This window comes from Ascaphus truei, chromosome 3 (genome assembly GCF_040206685.1).
Source record: "Ascaphus truei isolate aAscTru1 chromosome 3, aAscTru1.hap1, whole genome shotgun sequence".
Classification (NCBI taxonomy): Eukaryota; Metazoa; Chordata; class Amphibia; order Anura; family Ascaphidae; genus Ascaphus; species Ascaphus truei.
Window position 1 is genome coordinate 77,805,176 of NC_134485.1, and position 20,954 is coordinate 77,826,129.

The 20,954-nt window shown below is 39.2% G+C and overlaps 1 protein-coding gene across 1 annotated transcript in view; it reads left to right on the forward strand.

Annotated features, from left to right (window-relative positions):
* Nucleotides 1–20,954, forward strand: part of NLK (nemo like kinase) — a 217,275-nt gene that overhangs the window by 185,408 nt on the left and 10,913 nt on the right. Inside the window, exons 7-9 of the mRNA XM_075594349.1 lie at nt 9,853–9,954; nt 16,401–16,487; nt 18,881–19,079. Of these exons, the coding sequence (XP_075450464.1) occupies nt 9,853–9,954; nt 16,401–16,487; nt 18,881–19,079 (388 nt within the window). The remainder of the gene's footprint in view (nt 1–9,852; nt 9,955–16,400; nt 16,488–18,880; nt 19,080–20,954) is intronic.

Genomic DNA, 20,954 nt, shown 5'->3' on the forward strand with positions numbered 1-20,954 from the left:
ACAAGCATTGAAGGGTTCTGAGGTGCTGTCTAGGAAGAAAGCATTTTCAGTTTGTTGCCTTTCCATTCAGACCATTATAAAAGTCATGGCTGTTCTCGCAGCACATCTCCGACAGAAAAAAAAGATTATGTGTGATGCCCAATCTTGACGCTTGGCTGATGAGTCTCATCTCAGGAAGACGCAGAACAGCATGTGGCTTTAGTAATTGCAGTTCTGGAAGGACAAGGGTCAAAAGTGAATGACCAAAAGGGTCATCTATAACCTTCAAAGGCTATCACCTTACTAAGGATCAGGGTCAGCACAAAGGAAGGACAACTGTTTCTTCCTCAGCAAAGAGTTGAGAAACGAAGTTGCGAAGTCAAAAAGTTCATAAAAGAAGAGTCTCAGAAACAGAACCGTATATAAATCTGTTGGGGGTTTTCTATGCAGCAGATGTTGTTCCATGTACTGCCTTTCAGTCACTTTTTTTAAAGCATTGGAACAGGAGACTAGATTATACCGGTCAAAGATGTAGAAAGAAGTCTGGAATGGTGAATGAACAAAAACAACCTACTGTAAAAGGCGGAGAAGTTCTCAACTTGGGAATGGAAAAGAATCGCTACAAACGCAAGTCTGAAGGTTACCAGCGTTTATTATTTCTTTATAAAGCGACAATATATTCGCTGTGGGACATTATGGATGAACAGAGTGATATCAGTTATATAAACAGAATGGCACACAAAATAGAAACACACGTGAACAGCTACAATAGGTAATGAGGGGCCTGCTTGTAAGAGCTTACAATATTGAGGGAATAAGGGGAAATGTTGAAACAAAAGTTAAAGTGGTTACTCATTGTGGGATGGAGTATGCCTCAGGATGGAGTTTGTTCAAACCACGCAGCTGGTCCCGTTAAGGTTCCAGATGTTGAAGTTGGAATATTTCTCACCATCCAACAGAAGATTCTAGGAATCATAATAGCCTCTCTTATTACAGGCAGAATGAATGATGCAAAAATCATTTTTTACCAGGAAAATGGTTTCTGAATCCTCAGGTGTTTCAGGTCATTGGGGAAAAATGGGTATTGCCGGAAGTAGACCTTATGGCCAGAAGAAAGAATCACAAGTTTCCGAATGTCTTTTCAAGATAGTTTGACAATTAGGCCTTGGCTCAGGATGCAATGTCTATACAATTGAATTCTTCCCTAGCATACAGTTTGTTTTTCCTTCAGTTCCTACTGTACTGTATGTTGATGAGGGGTTTTAAGAAAATAGAGAGATTATCTTGATTTTCCCCATTTTGGCCAAGGAGGGCCTAGTTTTCTGAATAATTAAAGCTCCATATAGGGCAGCTTTGGTTGCTTCACAAATTGAAGACCTTACTGTTTTTGAGTCCTATACAGATGTAGCCAACATTATTGTGCCTGCTGGCTCATTTACATGGTTTTAAAAACAATCCAGTGGGAGTCATAGCGCTGGCTACATTTGTAGTGTATTTAAATCCAGAGATGTTTCATTATTTGGTCTGGAGGTTGATCCTGACATACCCTTTTCATTAATGCAATCAGAAGTTGGAATATTTACTTTGGTGCATTCTCATAAAACTTCATATACAAAATCTGTTGAAGAATATGGTGGAAGTTTTATTCCCGGGCCAAAAACAGAAGTGTTAAAATGAAGGAAATCAAGATTGCACAGATTTCGTACTTTCTACAGGAAGTTTTTCAGAGAGGACTTAAGCTGTCCCCAAGTCCAAATTTCAGCAACAGGGGCTCTATTCAGATTACATTTAGTTTCAGAAGAACTAGTTGCCAAGTTCATGAGTGTTATATCAAAGATAATGCCAGCACTGCTATCAACGATTCTGCCTTGGGTGCTCAACATCATTTTGTAAGGTATGGCATCATGGAGCTTTCAACCAATCGAGAACATTCTGATAAGACAATTGCCTGGGAAGGAGGTTTTCCTAACAGAAATTACATCACCCAGAAGGTGGAGAGAACTAAAAGCCCTATCATGTAAACACATGTAACACATGATTGTGATAAGGACAGTTCTTTTATTTCTCCAAAGTGGTATCGGCTTTACATTTGAATCAAGAAACTATAATATTTTCATTCTGCCCTAATCCTAAGTATGATGGGAAATACTCTTGGCACAATCTGCATGTCGTGTGAGTTATGCCATCTATCAAAATAAGACTAAAGATTTCCGAAAATCGGACCGTTTATTACTTTTATATAAAGGACCCAGAATAGGGGAAGCAGCCATGCTTGGCACAATTGCTAGGTGGATAAGAACAAGTATTGAAAAAACATAAATGATAATGGACACGGCTCCCACCTATGAAAATCACGGCACATTTTTAGGCTTCCAAGGCCAACCTCAAGTTTTTCCCTTCCCCATCTTATATTCTATGTCCCTTTACTTTGGTGGCAATGGTCATTGTCTAGCCTGGTGAGGAATATAACAGTATCAGGTATGAGTTGGTTTGTAACACAAAAAGATAGGGGAGCACAGTATGAGGGAGAGAATGATTTGGGAAATAATGAATCTTCCTGACTGGTGGCCAATGGGGAGGGATCACCTCGATTTGGTACATCAGCTTGGGGGTGTACTCAATAGGCTGGAAGATTCATGTGTGTCTATGTGGAAATAAATATATCACATACACGGCCTTGTGTAAGTTCTATTACATCAAGGTATCTTTAATTTCCGGCTCTTTCTTGTGGTGTAGTTTTTCTTCCCTCTTCTCGTCGTCTCGCACTTGGAAGTTCTGGGATGTTTCTCACTGCGGACTTGGCTTCTTCCTCCTAGAGGTCTCCCTCCCACAGAAAGAAGATGGTTAAATCAATGCAGAAAATATGCAAACAGAAGCTGAGAAGCAAGGAGGTGATGGGGGATTTGTAAAAAAAGTTATAAGATGATAACCATCACTCACACGGGCTAGTGTGAGTTTTCTCTCGTATTGGTATCTTGATTCTAACTTCTTCCAAGTCTCTGGTGTTGAAATACCAGAAAACTCCAATAAATGGAGTCAGGTGGTGTTTAGGCAATTGTCCCAAATAGACAAACAAATGGGATGTATTAGACCATATACAATCACCTAGAAAAAGATGAGGTGGAGGGAAATGGGGGAAAAGATAGAAATGTGTATACAAATACTCACACGGGCCAGTGTGAGTACACACTGCTAGAGGTATCTTTAACTTCTTTTAAATGATATGTTCTTGTTTCTTCTTTAGAAGCAGGGTAAGTGTATTTCCAGTAGTGAAAAAGTGCCCGGGCGCTACCTCAAATATGAATGGTGGTAAAAAATAAATGTATAAAAGATATTTTATACCTTGTTGTGGTTTTTGGTTCCCACTTATCTTCGTATTGCCCTCCTATGACTCAGACCCCCACAGGATCTATCCAAGATCCTTAGTGGTAGTAGAAACAGAAAAAGAAGGGGGAGCACAGGTTAGGGGATGGTGGAGGGTAACAGTATTCTCAATCAAATATTGAGTGCAGATATGTCAATACTCAAGCTGTTTTAGCTATGGTATAGGGGGGATGGTGTATCGAAAGTTAAATAAATAACACTTACACGGCCCTGTGCAAGTGTAACTTGCATCAAGTAGGATAGATGTGATGCATCCAAATTGGTTAGAATTCCTCCACAATATATGTAAATGATACTGGATGACAATAGAAAGTCCATGAATGATATGGCAAATTATCAGGTTAGGGCTAAGTGTCTAGTGGGGTCCACTTGACCTCCACAACTGAAACACCATGTGTGCCCAACCTAGTAACCAATATATAATAAACAGAGGCACTGGTAACCATATATATGCAGGGGCGCTGCGGCCCTTTACCTTAGTGCTTGCAGGACTTCTAGACATCCAGGGCGTGCAGTCCATCCAGGTAAGTAGACAGCAAGAAGAGAAGTGATGATGTGTAGCACAGCCACGGATTCCAACTTTTCCGGTCTCATTGGGAGTTGGAATCCGTGGCTGTGCTACACATCATCACTTCTCTTCTTGCTAACTTGCATCAAGGTATCTTTTGTTCTTTCTTTGTCCTGCTGGTGCAGCGATCTTCCTTCCCTGGTTCTCACGATTTCTTTCCTGCTCCTGACGTGGTCTATTCTCGCTTAGAGTCGCAGTGATCCCCTCGGAGTAAAGGAACAGAATTAGATCATGACAAATGCAGAGATGGGAGAATGCTTCTGGTTAGTGATCAGTGAGGGGAAGTAGAATAATTAAAGCAGAATGAACTGCAAACACTCACACGGGCCAGTGTAAGTGTAATCCTGTAGGAGATGTCTTTTCCTCACTCCAAATTGACAGCCTTGAGGTCTCATATACAGGCATACCCCGCTTTAAGAACACTCACTTTAAGTACACTCGCGAGTAAGGACATATCGGTACGATTGCAGTACAGTACATGCATCGATAAGTGGGGAAAAGGCAGTGCTTCACTTTAAGTACATTTTCGCTTTACATACATGCTCCGGTCCCATTGCGTACGTTAATGCGGGGTATGCCTGTATAGAGTTTAGACAGTCTATGAGAGTGATGGGGAATGGAATGAAAAAAATATATAATCAATGGTACTCACACGGGCTAGTGTGAGTGCACACTAGTAGTGGTATCTTTGTCACCTCCCGGGATACCTCTAGCTGCTTCTGTGATGATATCTGTGACGCGGTAGTGAGGCTCCACTGGGTTAGCCCCTCCGTGTGGTGGCGTGTAACAAAGGTAGACCACGCTTGATACCTTCTGCCTGAAGCAAAGTTATGCACCACGCTGGTGCTAGCACACATGATCAATCATCATGATCATGTGTGCTGGCACCAGCGTGCACTCACACTAGCCCATGTGAGTACCATTGATTATATATTTTTTCATTCCATTCCCCATCACTCCCCGAGACCTCAAGGCTGTCAATTTGGAATGAGGAAAAGACATCTCCTACAGGATTACACTTACACTGGCCCGTGTGAGTGTTTGCAGTTCATTCTGCTTTAATTATTCTACTTCCCCTCACTGATCACTAACCAGAAGCATTCTCCCATCTCTGCATTTGTCATGATCTAATTCTGTTCCTTTACTCCGAGGGGATCACTGCGACTCTAAGCGAGAATAGACCACGGCAGGAGCAGGAAAGAAATCATGAGAACCAGGGAAGGAAGATCGCTGCACCAGCAGGACAAAGAAAGAACAAAAGATACCTTGATGCAAGTTACACTTGCACAGGGCCGTGTAAGTGTTATTTATTTAACTTTCGATACACCATCCCCCCTATACCATAGCTAAAACAGCTTGAGCATTGACATATCTGCACTCAATATTTGATTGAGAATACTGTTACCCTCCACCATCCCCTAACCTGTGCTCCCCCTTCTTTTTCTGTTTCTAAGTGCATTTCCTCCAAGAATGGATGGATAAAAACTGCAGCAATGGGGACTGTAGTTACAGCAGATAAACTTTATTAAAATAAAATAAAAGAAATAAAAACTAGTGCTAAAGGGTGAAGCACTCAAAAGAAGGGTAAAAGAAACATAGGGAGTCGGTAGGTGGTAGGTAATCTCTGTCTCTGCGTCCGGATTCAGGGCTACGACGTCACTTCCGGCTCCTTTATGATAGCTGCAAATGTCCAGAAAGGTGAGCTACGCGTTTCGCCCTATACTTGGCTTCCTCAGGCTCTTTAAATGGGGATGGGCCAGATACTTATAGCTTATATATAGTGGCTGGCCAATCGTTTTCTTACTATAATCAATTTACTTCAAACGGGGTCTTTAATTGCTGACGCAGTGTGGGTTGCGCACGCATCCAATGGGTAAGCTGCGTGCGCATCCTCAAACGATTGTCTTACAGGCTGAAGTGAGGAATGTAATCCCTGGTTGCTGCCATGTGTGTTGCGCACGCATGTAAGAGTAAGATGCGCGTGCATTGGTATTTCCTTGATTTCCATGATACCTTGATGTAATAGAACTTACACAAGGCCGTGTAAGTGATATATTTATTTCCATATAGACACATATGAATCTTCCAGCCTATTGAGTACACCCCCAAGCTGATGTACCAATCGAAGTGATCCCTCCCCATTGGCCACCAGTCAGGAAGATTCATTATTTCCCAAATCATTCTCTCCCTCATACTGTGCTCCCCTATCTTTCTGTGTTCCATTGCTACTAAGGGTCCTGGATAGATCCTGTTGGGATCCGAGTCACAGGAGGGCATCACAAGAAAACACGTGAATTCCAAAAGGCCGTATTATACCTTTTTTATTTATTAATTTCCTTTATCTACCAATTCACACACTTACCAGACAGAGATAGCGCCCGGGTATTTTTTCCAATTTATGAGTTGGTTTGTACTGTACCTGCCCAAAAGATTGTTGTCCTACTCTCAGCTTGGAGAGGAGGAATTTAACCGATTTGTGGAGTCTGCCATAGGGGACTAAACAAAACAAAATATTGTTCGTGAAGAAATGTTTACCTAACATCTCTTCATTTCCATTACCATAGTTCAGGAACAATTTCGTTAAAGGTCCAAATATTACCACAATTTGCAATGTGTAGTCTATTAATGGTTGGTTCATAATTTTGGAGAACCCACACTGATTACAGGCTACTGCAATTTTTGCAGGGTTTGGCCACATCCATTAATTTTGACAGCTCTCCATTCTGGTCTTATCTGTGCTGCAAACTCCAAAACCTGGATTTCCTGGGAGGAGCAAGCCAATTCTCCATTACAAGCCTTATTCATTTTCTTTTTAGTTCTTCAAAAGAACATGATGCCCAGGTGACTTTTTTTCAGAAAAGTCTCACTGAGCAGTTTTGTAGCAATTACTGTTCTCAGGGGAGAAGTTGTTCTGATTACTTCTTCAGCTGTAGCATTCACAACAATCCTTTGGCTAGCTCTGAGGACCAGGTGCATGATCCCTACTGACATTGGTTGAATTATACCCTTTTCTTTGCTTGACAGGTATATTTGCCTATTGGTTTCTTTAACTCTTTCGTCTATGATGTGGCTCAGCTTACACACCTGCTGGTTAGGAGAATGCCACCTAACGCAGAACACTCTGTAAAAGGAAAGCGTTGGTATTTTTAAACGCTGGGTATCTCGGTAGGAAATTTCATTTTTGTGAATCTTTCTGCTAAAAAATATTAGTACTACATATGCCTACTTAAGATTGTTTAACCAGTATGTGTAATATAAATATTTATATATGTACTGTACATACATGCACACAGATACATATGGTTACGTGTGTGCTTCTCTGTAGAGAATCCTCTTAGGTCATCAGTGAAGAAGACATTGACAGGATTTAAGTGTAAAGTCCAATGTCATTATTCGAATCTCCGTACAATACGAATTTAAATACTTGTTTGTGATTTTTTTTTTAAAGATGTATTTCTTTTTTATTGTTGCATTAGTGCACTGATCTATTAAATCTCCACCGAGCATCTGAATATTAAGTGCTAGTGGATAGATTAGTTTACACTATAAGAGGAGTAAATATACTGTAGTATCGGGGTGTTGAGTAACTTATTGTTTAACCTACTTTAAGAGTCAAACTTTTTAAATGAGGCGATAGGTTAGTTAAACTTTCAAAGCTTTATACTGTAGGCTTGTACTTTCATCACTCCATCTCTAGGTCTCTCGTGTACTAAAACTCTTCAGTGGTATTCTGCTATGAACAGTTCTGTGTTTTCTGCTGTCTATATTGAAGAAAAAATAAACTGGTATTCCAGCTTCCATACACTGCAAAATTGTCAACAATATAAGAATTCTATGTAAATTTAACATTTCAACGACGTGTTTCAGAATTTGAAATGGAGAAGGGGGCTTTTTGGCAAGCATAGACTTGAAGGGTGCTTATCTGCATATTCTCATACATCACAAGCATCAAAGGTTTCTGAGGTTCGGTCTAGGATGAAAGCATTTTCAGTTTGTTGCCCTTCCATTCAGACCTTTTTCAAAGTCATGGCAGTTCTAGCAGCATATGTCAGAAAATTTATGCTATAAACTCTGTCACCAGTGGAAAACCGCTTTTAACCCCTTCAGTTTTGGCGATTTTTAAATGTCTTTTTAAATAACACATTAAGAAAAAAACATTGCTACCCGCTCCCCACCCCTCCCCCCTCTTTTTTGTTTTCCCCTTTGTTTTCAGTTTGGAAAAACAATAAAAAATACAAGTTATAAATAAAAAAACATTAAATACAGGTGACTTTATTAGCCTACACACAAGACACTGCTTTCAGAGAAATACAGGGAGTCAAACATTAACAATAAGTTAATGGTGTCTTTTTCATTTGATATGTATCTAGTTAAAAAAACAAAAAATAAAAAATATTCCGGTGCAAAAAATAAGTCCAAACACCAAATGAGTGATTCCGACCATACGTAATGTCCAGTCCTGTTGACCTGTTGATTCTTCAGACGTATCTTGAAGGTTGTCTCACAATATGTGGAGATAGATAAAAACAGACACAAAACCGATCATAGTGTATAACTATAAACTAACAATAACATAAAAGACAAACAATAGCAACCAATCAAAACAACCTAATACTAACACAAAACTGAACAACACCTATGATGAACTAAAAAACAACTTGTTTAATAAAAATATATCAATATAAAGTGTCACATACATAGGGAGTGATGACTTGAACAATCTGGTTCGGGGGGTGGGGGGGGGAAGGAATCCTACTTACAACAAGTAGGCATTTGTGGATAATGTCTGTCTCTGTCCAGACAGCAGGTCTCAGAGCAGGGTGTCTGTGATGTTACAGCCCGCGAGCCCGAGTATTGGTACTGCCGCTTGTACCGCCGCTCCGGCTTCACCACTGCAAGTCTCGCCACCTCTGCAGAGATTCACTACACAGCTAACGCCGCCGTGTGTACAAACGTCCCACACACTTGCCTTGTGCGCTTCCCAAGCTGCGCATGCATACGCGGAGGTCGCTCCTACTATCCGCTGGGCACAGCGCTGATCTGCTCGGTATGCTGCAGATCTGTCCAAACTCCCAGAGTTCACCCTATGCGTTTCGTGAATGTTTCACTTCCTCAGGGGCATATAGTATAATAGGCATAGCTTATATTTATACCCAAAACAAATAATAGATCTACAAATAAATTAAATTTATTTTAAATTACATTTACATCTCCACATATTGTGAGACAACCTTCAAAATACGTCTGAAGGATCAACAGGTCAACAGGACTGGACATTACGTATGGTCAGAATCATTCATTTGGTGTTTGGACTTATTTTTGGCACCGGAATATTTTTTGTTTTTGAGCTATATATGATCTGATTGGTCATTGTTTCCTGGCAGCATATTTTATATAATTTAAGACTTATTGGTATTCACCTTTAGTGTTTAAGGTTCCCTAATCACTTAGTATTGCAAATAGCGCTATTTACACATTTTATTTTTTCAATGTATCTAGTTAAAGCAACTCTTGTTGCTTTATTAACTGACAGAATCAACAGGCAATAATGGTTGAAGGAAGTGTATAGAGGCTGACCTATTGTAAGGCCCACAGTCGTTCAGAACCTATGAATTTATCTTACCTGAGCTTATTTTGTTTTCTTTTCAAATCTTACATAACCAAGAGTGGATGCTTTTTACGTGGGTGTAACAAGTGTTCACATACTTTGTTGACACAGACTAGCAGGAATAATTGTACTCTTGTGGCAGCAGTTAACCTAACTCCTGGATCGATCAATGCTGTCAAAAGGTTAGAAGCAATATTTGTATAGCACTACGGTCAGTATTTTGGAAGTTGTATTTGTATATTAAGTTTAATGGGTAAACTATGATTTCTTAAGCATATATGTTATAATGCATGTGTTCTACTTACTTCTTCAGTTGGACTTGATCACAGACTTGTTGGGAACACCGTCACTTGAAGCAATGAGGACGGCTTGTGAAGGCGCCAAGGCACATATACTCAGGGGTCCTCATAAACAGGTAAATAATACATCCTGGAAAATAAGTTATATTGGTATATATTTTAGAAAAGCTGTACGGTGGATACTACCTATTACTGACAACACTGAACACATTATCTGATTGGGCTACCTAAACAGAGATAGCAGACATGTGGCATTCTGGAACTTCTCTTTTAATTCTTTAATCTAAAAATTTGGTAGCTATCTGGTAATTATCTAGCGGTAACCAAACTCATATGCTTACTTCACTTGTACCAAAATATGGTGGTTTTTAAGAGTCAAAAATGTGCTTAAATGTTTGTGAGTATAATTACATTGCTTGGTATGGGGCACAAATCTTTCCCATTCTTATATATGAAAAGAATGTAATTTATGTTTATTGATAGATTTTTCTTGTATATAAAATAGATCTAATTGTTTTTGAGTTTCCTGTGCAGTGCTGGTCAGCTTATACCACTTTAATATAATCTAAAAAGCTACTATGCTTAGTGCAGGGGGTGTCAGTTAATATACATTGGTTCCTTCAATTGCCATTACTAGAAAATGTTCCAGAGTACCTAGAAGAACCACAATGGTGGTGTACAATGTGTTCAACATACTTCTATTACAAACTACATTTTGGTAATAGAGCACAAGGAGATATTGAGTTACAAAGATCATATATAGTTTGTTGTGTACTCTGTGTCTCCCAACACAAGAAAATATCCCAAATGCATTAATAATGTGTTAAATAACAAACAGTGGCATCATATGCTATCATCGGTTTGTTTAGTTTTCAAAAGTATCTTTAGTAAGCTACGTAATTGTTCGCTTACTTTTTTCCAATTTTTTAGCTGTTCTGTTCCATGCAGACATGCTAAAGATTTGTGGGCTTAGGGCACTTTATGGTCTATTCTTCTCTGGTTATGGTGTTTCAGCCACTATTTTAAGTTTTTTCTTTTCCAAAAACATTTTCATCTTCAGTAAAGTGCACAGAACAACGAATGTTAAGACTTCCTCAGGGAACGGAGTAGAGTCTTCAGTTAACTGTTATGAGTAATCTCACAGATTTATAGGTGAATAAGAAGTTGTGCAGAGCTTATATTCTTAAGAGAAGGACAGACCTGCATCTGTTAATGCTATAACATCTCCAAATTTACATGAGATTCTTTTGTCATGCAGAAAACATATGTTCATCTAGTTCTCCTGGGGGAAAAGTGATGTACAACAACACATTGTAGGTTTTATATTTTAAAAGGAGAATACATTTGATCCAGCAAATTACCCACAACTGTTAAAAACAACAAAGCACAAGTGATTACTTTTATTGTTGATCATTTGAACTTATTAAAAAAATAAATTTTCTAGTCAAAACACTAAAAAGCATTCTAGCTACAACAGAAAATGTTTGTTAATTTGGTATTACAAATCTGAACAATATGCTGTATTTGGATAAATCCCTTTTTAGACCGGAGTGCATAATTGTCTGTGTTCCTTTTCCCATGGCTTTATCACTGCCGGAGTTAAGTTCTTATTGTAGGATCTTCTCCTGAGGGCAGCGGTAAAAGTATCTGCACATTGTTTTATTTTACATTACTTGCACTGGGAGTCCTCTAAATTGAATCACTGCCTTCTGATCTCTGGGAGTCCCTTCACCCCCCTCCATTTCCCGGTACCAGAGATGTATGCTGGTATGTCCACCAGACGAGAGGACATCATTTGGCCTCTGGAGTTGGACTTGCTCCAACGGCAGCTATTAAAGCTGTTCATCAGGAGTTGTTGATACAGATTCCTGTTAGGTGCCCCTAGAAAAGAAAAAGAGAATAACGGATATCTCTGGAACCATGAGGGTGCCACATTCAGGTAATAAAAAATAGGTACTTAAAGGAGGTTTCGCTGCTTTACTTGTGCACGCCTAAAATTCATTTGTATGTATATATTTTTTTAGCCCCCACACAGTGTATTCGGCGCTTTACAAAAGAGACAATATAGGGAATTATAATACAATAAGTGCAACAACAAAATAGCAGACGATGGCAAAGGAAACCCCTGCCCCGGAGAGCTTACAATATAAGTATCATATATACAATTATTTAAAAAAAAGTGTGAAATCCTAACGTTTTAATTAGATCGTGTGCAGATTCTGGCACAGCTTTGGCTTTAAAAGAAGAGAGGAGCGTGTGTGTGTGTGTGTGTGTGTGTGTGTGTGTGTGTGTGTGTGTGTGTGTGTGTGTGTGTGTGTGTGTGTGTGTGTGTGTGTGTGTGTGTGTGTGTGTGTGTGTGTGTGTGTGTGTGTGTGTGTGTGTGTGTGTGTGTGTGTGTGTGTGTGTGTGTGTGTGTGTGTGTGTGTGTGTGTGTGTGTGTGTGTAATATTGCTCTTCAGTTCATTCACAAATATATGTTTTCCAACCAGCTCTCATACATTTCATTTCAGTTCATTGCTTTTTTCCCCCCATCTGTGTAAAGGGCTCTTGATTTCTATTGTCCTATATTGTTTGTTCTATAGGAAATGTTTCTGGTTCTGTATCTGCATTACACAAGCACTTCATTACCATCATGCTTTCCCTCCCATTAAAAGCAAAGTGTTCCTATGCCTCTCTGCCTTTTATCTATGTCTATAAATACTTTTTGGGAGGATTTTTTTTCTCTCCTAAAAATTATGATATTGACACATTTTTCAGTGGTAGCTTTTGACTGCGAGAGAAGTTGCTGGAGCAACTACAATGTTGTCTTACAAAAATAATTGGGATAAGGAACGATTTTCATGTTCAATTAATTTCTTTGTTTACTCTGTGTGGCTCTTCCCAATAATGTGCTTTAATTGCTTTCGGAAGGTATCCCGATACTAAGCTCTGATCTGCCGTTTTGCTGATTTTTCTATCATTTTCATAAACTAGCTTTGTACTGTATGTGTGAGTATACGTGTACCAGAGCATGTTACCAGCAGTCATTTCAGGGCAGCATGAGCACTGTTTTTTTGCATACCAAATCTGCTAATGGTTTTTCTGCTGTTCCTGATACCAACATTCAAGCTTTTAGCAGTGATTTCTCACAACCACTTCAAAAGCACTTGTATCCTGTCGTCACTACTTAATGGTTTCAAGATTAGATGTATTATTATTTCAAAGATCTGATTGGAAATAAAGCGTTGTTTGTTTGGCACAAATAGTTTTCGGCTGCGAACGGCTATTCCGTGCATTATAAGTTCCACCACAGTAAGCTGGAAAACTACCGTCTTAATACAATACAATATTAATACTGATGTTAGATTAGTGTTTTTTCTAGAAAGCAAATAATATTTCTTATTACCATGTTGAGCTGTAAGGTCAGCGGTACACAAGATAGATATCCTGAGTGTGTTGAATGTTATTGTTGTAATGTATTACTTTTTGGTTGACCCAGTTTAGCTCTCCGGAATGCAGCATGCTGTCACTTTCATTTATAGTGATCTGATTCCATTAATACTCAGACAGGACATATAAAGCAGGGCATCCATTTGGCATGTTGCCCAAATGACAATATCCCAGCTAGATAACCAGAAGCCTTGTCATAAGCCAAACACGGGTCACTCCGCAAACAAAACAGTTGCAGAAGAAAAAAACATTTCCCAGCAGGCAATGGAAAATTACTAACCCTTAAGCCACAGTTCCCATCTGTCGGGCAGCAAAGCTCAGAGGTACAGAACAAACCTTTAGCAAGGAAATAGGTTCATAGAAGCCATTAGAGCAGCAAACATGATGTCCTGAAGACCAATGCTTACAATTCAATCAGTAAGCACAAGAAACTAGAAATTCAATAAACCAGTTATTTTCACTGGGACACAGAAGTGTTCAGGTACTTTAGCAGATTATTAGAGCCCCTGAAAGAAGTTCAGTCTATTATACTTTCAAATTGAACAGGCATAATATGAATGTACATAGCTATTAGAAGGACATAAAAAGGAAAGAAGGCATTGGTAAAAAAAACCTTCACTGCCACAGGGGAGAGGGAGGAAGAGGTGCAGGAAAATATTATAGAGCAAAGTATTGCTCGTCCCTCATACATTATATGTAATGATCGTGAGTGAATTCTCTGGGAAATAATGGAGGGCACACACAATAAGTAAAGTATGTTACACAGGCATGTACAGATTTTATTGCAACCGTTAAATAACACGCCAGCGTTAACGCAATGCATTACTTTAACAGTAGTGCTGTTGAAAACCATGGTTTAAAGCTGCAGTTCAGTCAATATCCTGCATGTGTGTTTTTTTTTTAATAAATCAGTTCTGTAGTAAGAAAAAATACTTTTAGCATTTTCTGTTTTTAAAAAAACAACTTTGAAAGACCAATTTTCTTGTATTCTATTTTAACAACCATTTGCTAAGGCACTGCCCTTCATGTCCTGTCACAAGCCCTGGCACACCCCTTTGTCAGGCCTGCCCTCCCTCTAGCACATGTCAGTGCAGGAGTGCTCATGAATATTCATGAGCTTCCACTGAGAGACAGAAGCAGAAGAAAAACAGATCCCTTCACTAATTATGTCACCAAATTTCGCCTATCAATACATGGAGAACGAATTGACCTGCAGTTATACAGTTCTTTAGGTAATTAGAGATTGCACACATGAAACTATTGAAGTAAAAAATAAATTTAAAAAAAAAGACTGAACTGCAGCTTTAAGCAGCAATGCCGGTTTCATTTTTTTTCCTTAATTTTATTACAGGATTTAAGGGGGTCACTGAAGCTGAACTGTGTTAATTTGAGCTCCGATGACCCTCTGCTTCCAGAGATACTTAACTCTGTAGGGGATGCCGGTATCTGTTTGCAGTTTAAGTGTCTGGTCACGCGGGCCAATAGGAAGCCGCACAGGATGACGTCGCGGCTTCCTATTGGCCCGCATGATGTGGGACATTTAAAAAATGCCATTATGTTAGGCACACACTGTTAATTTCAGCTTGGGGACCCCCTGGTTAGGTAAACTCAATTCATTTAACACAGACCCCCTGCTTCAATCCTGCAATAAGAAATTAAAAAGTGAAACCCGTATTGCTGCTATAGGGAGATAAGACACTTGTTATTTCACGCATTATTTTGTGTGTTAACTTGCATTCTGGGGGTAATAATGTCTGCTATACCAGGGGTACGCAAACTGGGGGGCACAAGATTTTTTTTTTGGGATGGGGGGGGGGGCAAACTTTACACGTACAGAGGCCCTGCGCTCTTCCCCAAAGCATTTAAATGAAATGCCAGTGGGTCGGGGACGATGCCTCTGTAACTCTCTTACCTGATCTCCCGCAGCTTCTGGCGACGCATCGTCATGGCAACACAGCGTCAAATGACGTCGGAAGATGCCAGACAAAAGAAAGAGAGGAGCAGGCAGGGGGGCACGAGCAGTGGGGGAGAGCAGGCAGGGGGGCACAGACTAAAAAGTTTGCGCACACCTGTGCTATACTGTACCATGACTAAGTAGTCCTGTTTGCATCTGAAGAAAGCTACTCCTCATGTCAAGCTGTTTGAATGGAAAGCCATTGGTTAAAATCAGATATTATTAAAGGTAAATTGTCAGCTGGGTTTTTTTACAGCATGGAAACAGTTTCTGAGAAGAGAGTAAGGGCTGAAGCTGATGGTTTAAACATGAGGTTATATCCAGTTTTTACCTCTGATGGCTGTTAGTCAGGTTTACAAGGCACAGTTGGAAATGTATTACAGCTGTACACACAAACACACACACAACAATCCATTCTTGTTTATGATCATTGAGAATCTTTTCATCAGGCAGGTGGTGGTTTGTTTCATTCACCCTAGGTTATCTCTATACGAAAGTAGTGTGACACCACACTGGGAGACCAGGTTGAATCAGCTAAACAAGAAGATGCAAATGACCAGATCAGTGAAATAAAATATTGCTCAATGCACAAAAAAATATGTTGTTCATTTCTGGACCGCGGCAAGTGCCCATAGCATAAAACTATGGAGGAGGAAAATAATATATTGCCTTAATGTTGAGGATAGATTGAAAGGAACCTATTGAGCAACATTTTCTCAATTTGCAGTATGTATTATATATGTACATTTTGTTTAAAAACCTGTTTCAGTAAATCCATCATTTTCTACAAGTTCTTACAAGAGGTCATAATGTTTCATGCAATCAGGTTGCTCACTTACTGATATTCTCTTTTCCCTTGGTGTGTTCTTGCACAGACAAATAGCAATTTAACTGTTACATGGAGCGACAGGGGAGTCCCGTTCCAAGAGTGGTTTAATATTAAAACGATTTAAAAGGCGTTTGGAAAGACGTCGCCTATTGTAATAGAAGGTTGCCATGACACTAAATTGGGAAGACAGAACTGCCGTGCTTATTGACCTCATGCAGCCAATACCCAGTATTAATACACCAGTATTATCGGTCTACTACTTACATAACAAGAGAGATCTTAAGAAGTTCCGCGCTTTTAATTTAGAACACTAACATGTTATATTTCTGGTGTATTTTGTTTCCTTCCAGCCATCTCTTCCTGTCCTGTACACATTGTCCAGCCAGGCTACTCATGAAGCTGTGCATCTGCTTTGCAGGATGTTGGTCTTTGATCCAGTAAGTAATGTTTCCTTTGCTTTTGAAGTGGCTTATTTTCATTAATTAATCTACCTTTTCCAGTTAAATAGGATGGGTGTTAAATTCACTATTTGAAGGCAATTTAGTCACGGAGTTACTATTTGATACTTATCCGTTTGTGCATTCCATTGAACCCTCATTATTTTACAAACTCCTTAGGGCATCAAGTCATTCCCTGTATGGTATTCAGAATACCATCTGTTTTTTGAAGCATAAAATATGATTTACTTCTCATGCGTGCTGCAAGCATGGTAGCTGTGTAGCTACAATGGATTTTATTGATGAACATACCATTGAACTCTTTCTTATAAGGTGCAAGCATATATTGCAATTCAACATAGTGCCTGTACCTTTTTTGTTCCATTGCTGAAGAACCAAATACTTTATCTAAATGCCAGAGGTATTTTCTTTCTAGCATACTGTATCAAAGTTGTTCACTAAACACAAACTCCGTGGTCCCTTCCTCTGCTCAGTAAAAATTCATAGTGGTCCTAGAAAGGTGTACTGTATCGATACTTGTGAAAAAACGCAATGAAGCACTCATCAGATATATCATTTAGTAATAACAAATATTTGATTAAAGCTAAATGCCTCAAGCATATATAAAAAAAAGTCTTATCAAAATGTACCAGATAACAATACAGTGCATGATGGAAAAAGAATAATCAAGAATCAGTGTTGACGTGTCCAAAGAGTACCAAAAAATAATAATCGAAGTGCAAAAAATTATTTAAAAACAATGGCCAGTGTCTGCAACACATATCAATACTCATTATAGTGATCTGTAGTGATGATGTCCAACTAAGAAGCACAAATAATCCTGATCATTAATAATTCAAAACTTCATAATACTTGGATAAACTCCAGTTTCAGCCATTTACATCCAGAAAACCAGAAGGAAAAAAAAGATATTAATGTCCATGGGACTCTCATCCAATTGTAGTCCTGTCAAAGCAGTGTCCTGGCGAATATTCTTGAGCTTTTCCGAGACCCCATGTGTCAGAATATATCAAGGGAGAGTGGTCTGCAGACCGGGTGCTCCCTGAGCAATGTGACATTTCGGACCTGGTCAAGCCGAAAGAAGGACCGACCAGGGCCGAAACGGCACGTTTCTTTCATTTATATCCAATCGTGAGGAGAGTGCTGTAATCAAAGAAGGTGTATGATGTACTGTATATACAGTATATGTTGTTTTGTGGCACCTTTTCATGAACCAAACGAGAATTGTTCTTCCTTAAATTCTAGAGCTACACATGTACACATTTAATTTTTGAAAGCTCTCTAAACTAGAAGTTCATGTAGGGTCCATTAAAAGCTGTCACAGCCCATGTGAAAATCTAAGTCCAGTAAAACAATTGTATTTCTATGCTGTATTTCTATGCACAGTAGTGCTCAACTGGGACATTGTTTTTCCGAATGAGTTTAGCTTCCCCTAGTGGTATATGTAGTGACTACACTCAATGTAGATTCGTTCAAAATCAGTAATACAGTGTGGCAGCATTGGTGACATTAAAACATGTTTATGGATAAAGATTGAAGTGGGCATATGTTTTTTTAGAAGGATGGGGTACTAACAAAAAGGTTGTTAGAGAATCATTAATAAACGGTGCTAGACTTTAGGTATTTTGTGCATTGTTTTCTTTGTGAAATCCCCTGTATGTGAAACTCGGTCTGATGGAATTGCAATGTAATAACCTATGATTTTGAAGCAATGTACCACAATAATTTGTTTTTATCCATTTGTTTATATTATCTTACAATAATTAAGGCTCTGATAACACTATTAAGTCCTGTAAAGCAGCAGTGCGCAAACTGGGGGGCGGGAGATTTTTCTGGGGGGGTGCAGGCGGGTGCAGAGGTCCCGCGCTTTTCCCCACAGCATTTAAATGAATTGCCGGGGGATTGCGTGAGGCCTCTGCAACCCACTTACCTTCATTCAGAAGTCTGCTCTGATGCGTCGCCATGTCAACGCGCCGTCAAATGACCCTGCGGTGTCGCGTGATGTCACATGCCCCTCAGCATCATTTGATGCCGACACAAGAGCTGAGGGAGTCGCGAGCACGGCGGAAGAAGGCAAGGGGGACGCAACTCTAATAGTTTGCACACCCCTGCTGTAAAGCATTAGATGTCTAAATATTCGAATATATTTTGTCTTATTTTTAACCTTTACCTTTTTGTTTTTCAAGGATATTTTACAGATCGATGCATCTCCTTGTATAGTACCAACAATAGATGATGTACATGAGTGTAGGACACCTCAAAAGCCTCTTTCTTTTTGTGTGGCCCTCACACATATTATGTAATTTTAAATAACAGCCAGGCATCTTCCATAAAGTGTATGAAACATGACTTTTCTAATTCGTATCTTTCAGTCCAAACGGATATCGGCTAAAGATGCCTTGGCTCACCCATACCTGGATGAAGGCCGTCTGCGGTATCACACCTGCATGTGCAAATGTTGTTTTTCCACTTCTACGGGAAGAGTCTACACCAGTGACTTTGAGCCCATCACAAATCCCAAATTTGATGACACTTTTGAAAAGAGCCTCAGTTCTGTACGGCAGGTGAAAGGCAAGTATCATATGCATAGTAAACAAAAGCGACTGACAAATTGAAACAAGAAATAGATTAGTTTTTCTATGATTTCATTTTTACCCCATTATCCTTTAAGGATATTCCATTTCATGAACTATGGGTTTTCTTTTTATCCAACTTAATATATTATTGTTGCAGTAATATAGTTGTGGTAGTAAATACTATTGCCTCTTGAATAAAAATGAGTGACATGTACAGTAGAGACACCCTCTGTAATGTCTTTATTAGCGATACAGCAGAATGGTTGGAGGTGAAAAGTATACCGTTTAATATATGATATAAAGTTATGTACTATGGTTGACACTAAAGAGAAATTGAAAAATGAGGCAGGAGCTAGGTAAACTGTAGTATGTACATGCTTATGGAAATGCAAGGTCATTGTGATCAGAAGCCGAAAATGTCTGAGGAGGGAGATATGTGGGTTATCATGTCAAATGACATGAACATGGCCAAGTGGGACTAGAAAGTTTGGGTGTAGCATAAAGTGACAAAACATGGTATCTAGGATAGGAGAATTGAAGCAGCAACTGGAAATACTGAAAGACCTCAATATGAAGACGTTTGAATACAAGTATAAACAGTTTAAGGAAGGAAATACATTTACAGAATTAAACACTCTTGAATAAGCTCATGCTTTTCAGAGTGGGAGACATGAAACACTACAATGTCAAGAGTGGAAAATAAATGGATCAACCTGATCTGTGAAGATGTGGTTGGGCCAGCCATGGTGACTAAAACTATTTAGGACATGGACAGATAATGAAAGGAAAAATTATAACACTCAATCTAATGTTTGAAAGTATTTCTGAAAAATGGCCATTCTGTTGGACAAATGACACTTATCTAATAGAGAGTGGATGGGGGCAGGGGCTTTAGCCAAAATAATTGAAAATGTAAGGTGTGATAAGATACATCAAAGGGTGAGAAAAACTTGTAAACAAAATGAAGAAGCGTCCATAACGTGAAACGTACATCGGTGCGCGTTGCCCAGTAGTGATGTCAGCACAGAGGAAAGGTGAGGACACGGCTAACGCAGCTCGCCTCTTCCCTGTCAGAGCAGGACGAAAGATTTACTTGGAAGCAGAACTAATACCGAGTATATTTAGCCTTAATGATAGGATTTACCGCATAGGGCCTTTGTGGGGACTAGTGATACAATCTATAATAAGCTCAATCATCTCCACCTGCAAGCTCCTCTTTCCAACGCTTTTACTCGGTGACAGCTGTATGGAGCATTATACATTAAGTAGAGGCTAAGCAAATGCTTGCTGTTCTAAATAGAAACCAATTCTGACCTGGGTCCTCACAGGTCTAAGCTTCTATATAGGTAAACTGATTTAACCCCTCAAGTACCTGTCTGGATCTGTTGTAAATATCCATACCAAAACCGAAACCTTCATGTGTTAAATATCTTAAATTATAAATACAAATACTGTTAATAATAAAAATGCTTGACACCCCCCCAAAAAACTAAAAGAGTGAGATTTCCAATATTTTGTTCTACATAATAGCTATATTAACTAATATTTCTGTGGATTTATGAACTTTTTATATCTTTTTAAATTGTATACACACATTTTGTCCCTGCTGTGTTAATCCTACCAGGGTCTACCTGTCTGCCTATCTACCAGGCTGAATCAGTCACTCTAAACATGAAAGAAAATAGGGGAGCACAGGGTGAGAGATATATAACAAAGCAAATGCTCAAAATATGATAATAAAGAGGTATTGTTATGCAGTGAGATGCTAATTAGCTGACTTGGTGTGGGAGGGCTACAAATCAGGTGCTATAACGACAGACTCAATAGCAATGGGGTAAGGTGAGGTGTACGGTGGAGGAATAGTAAACTG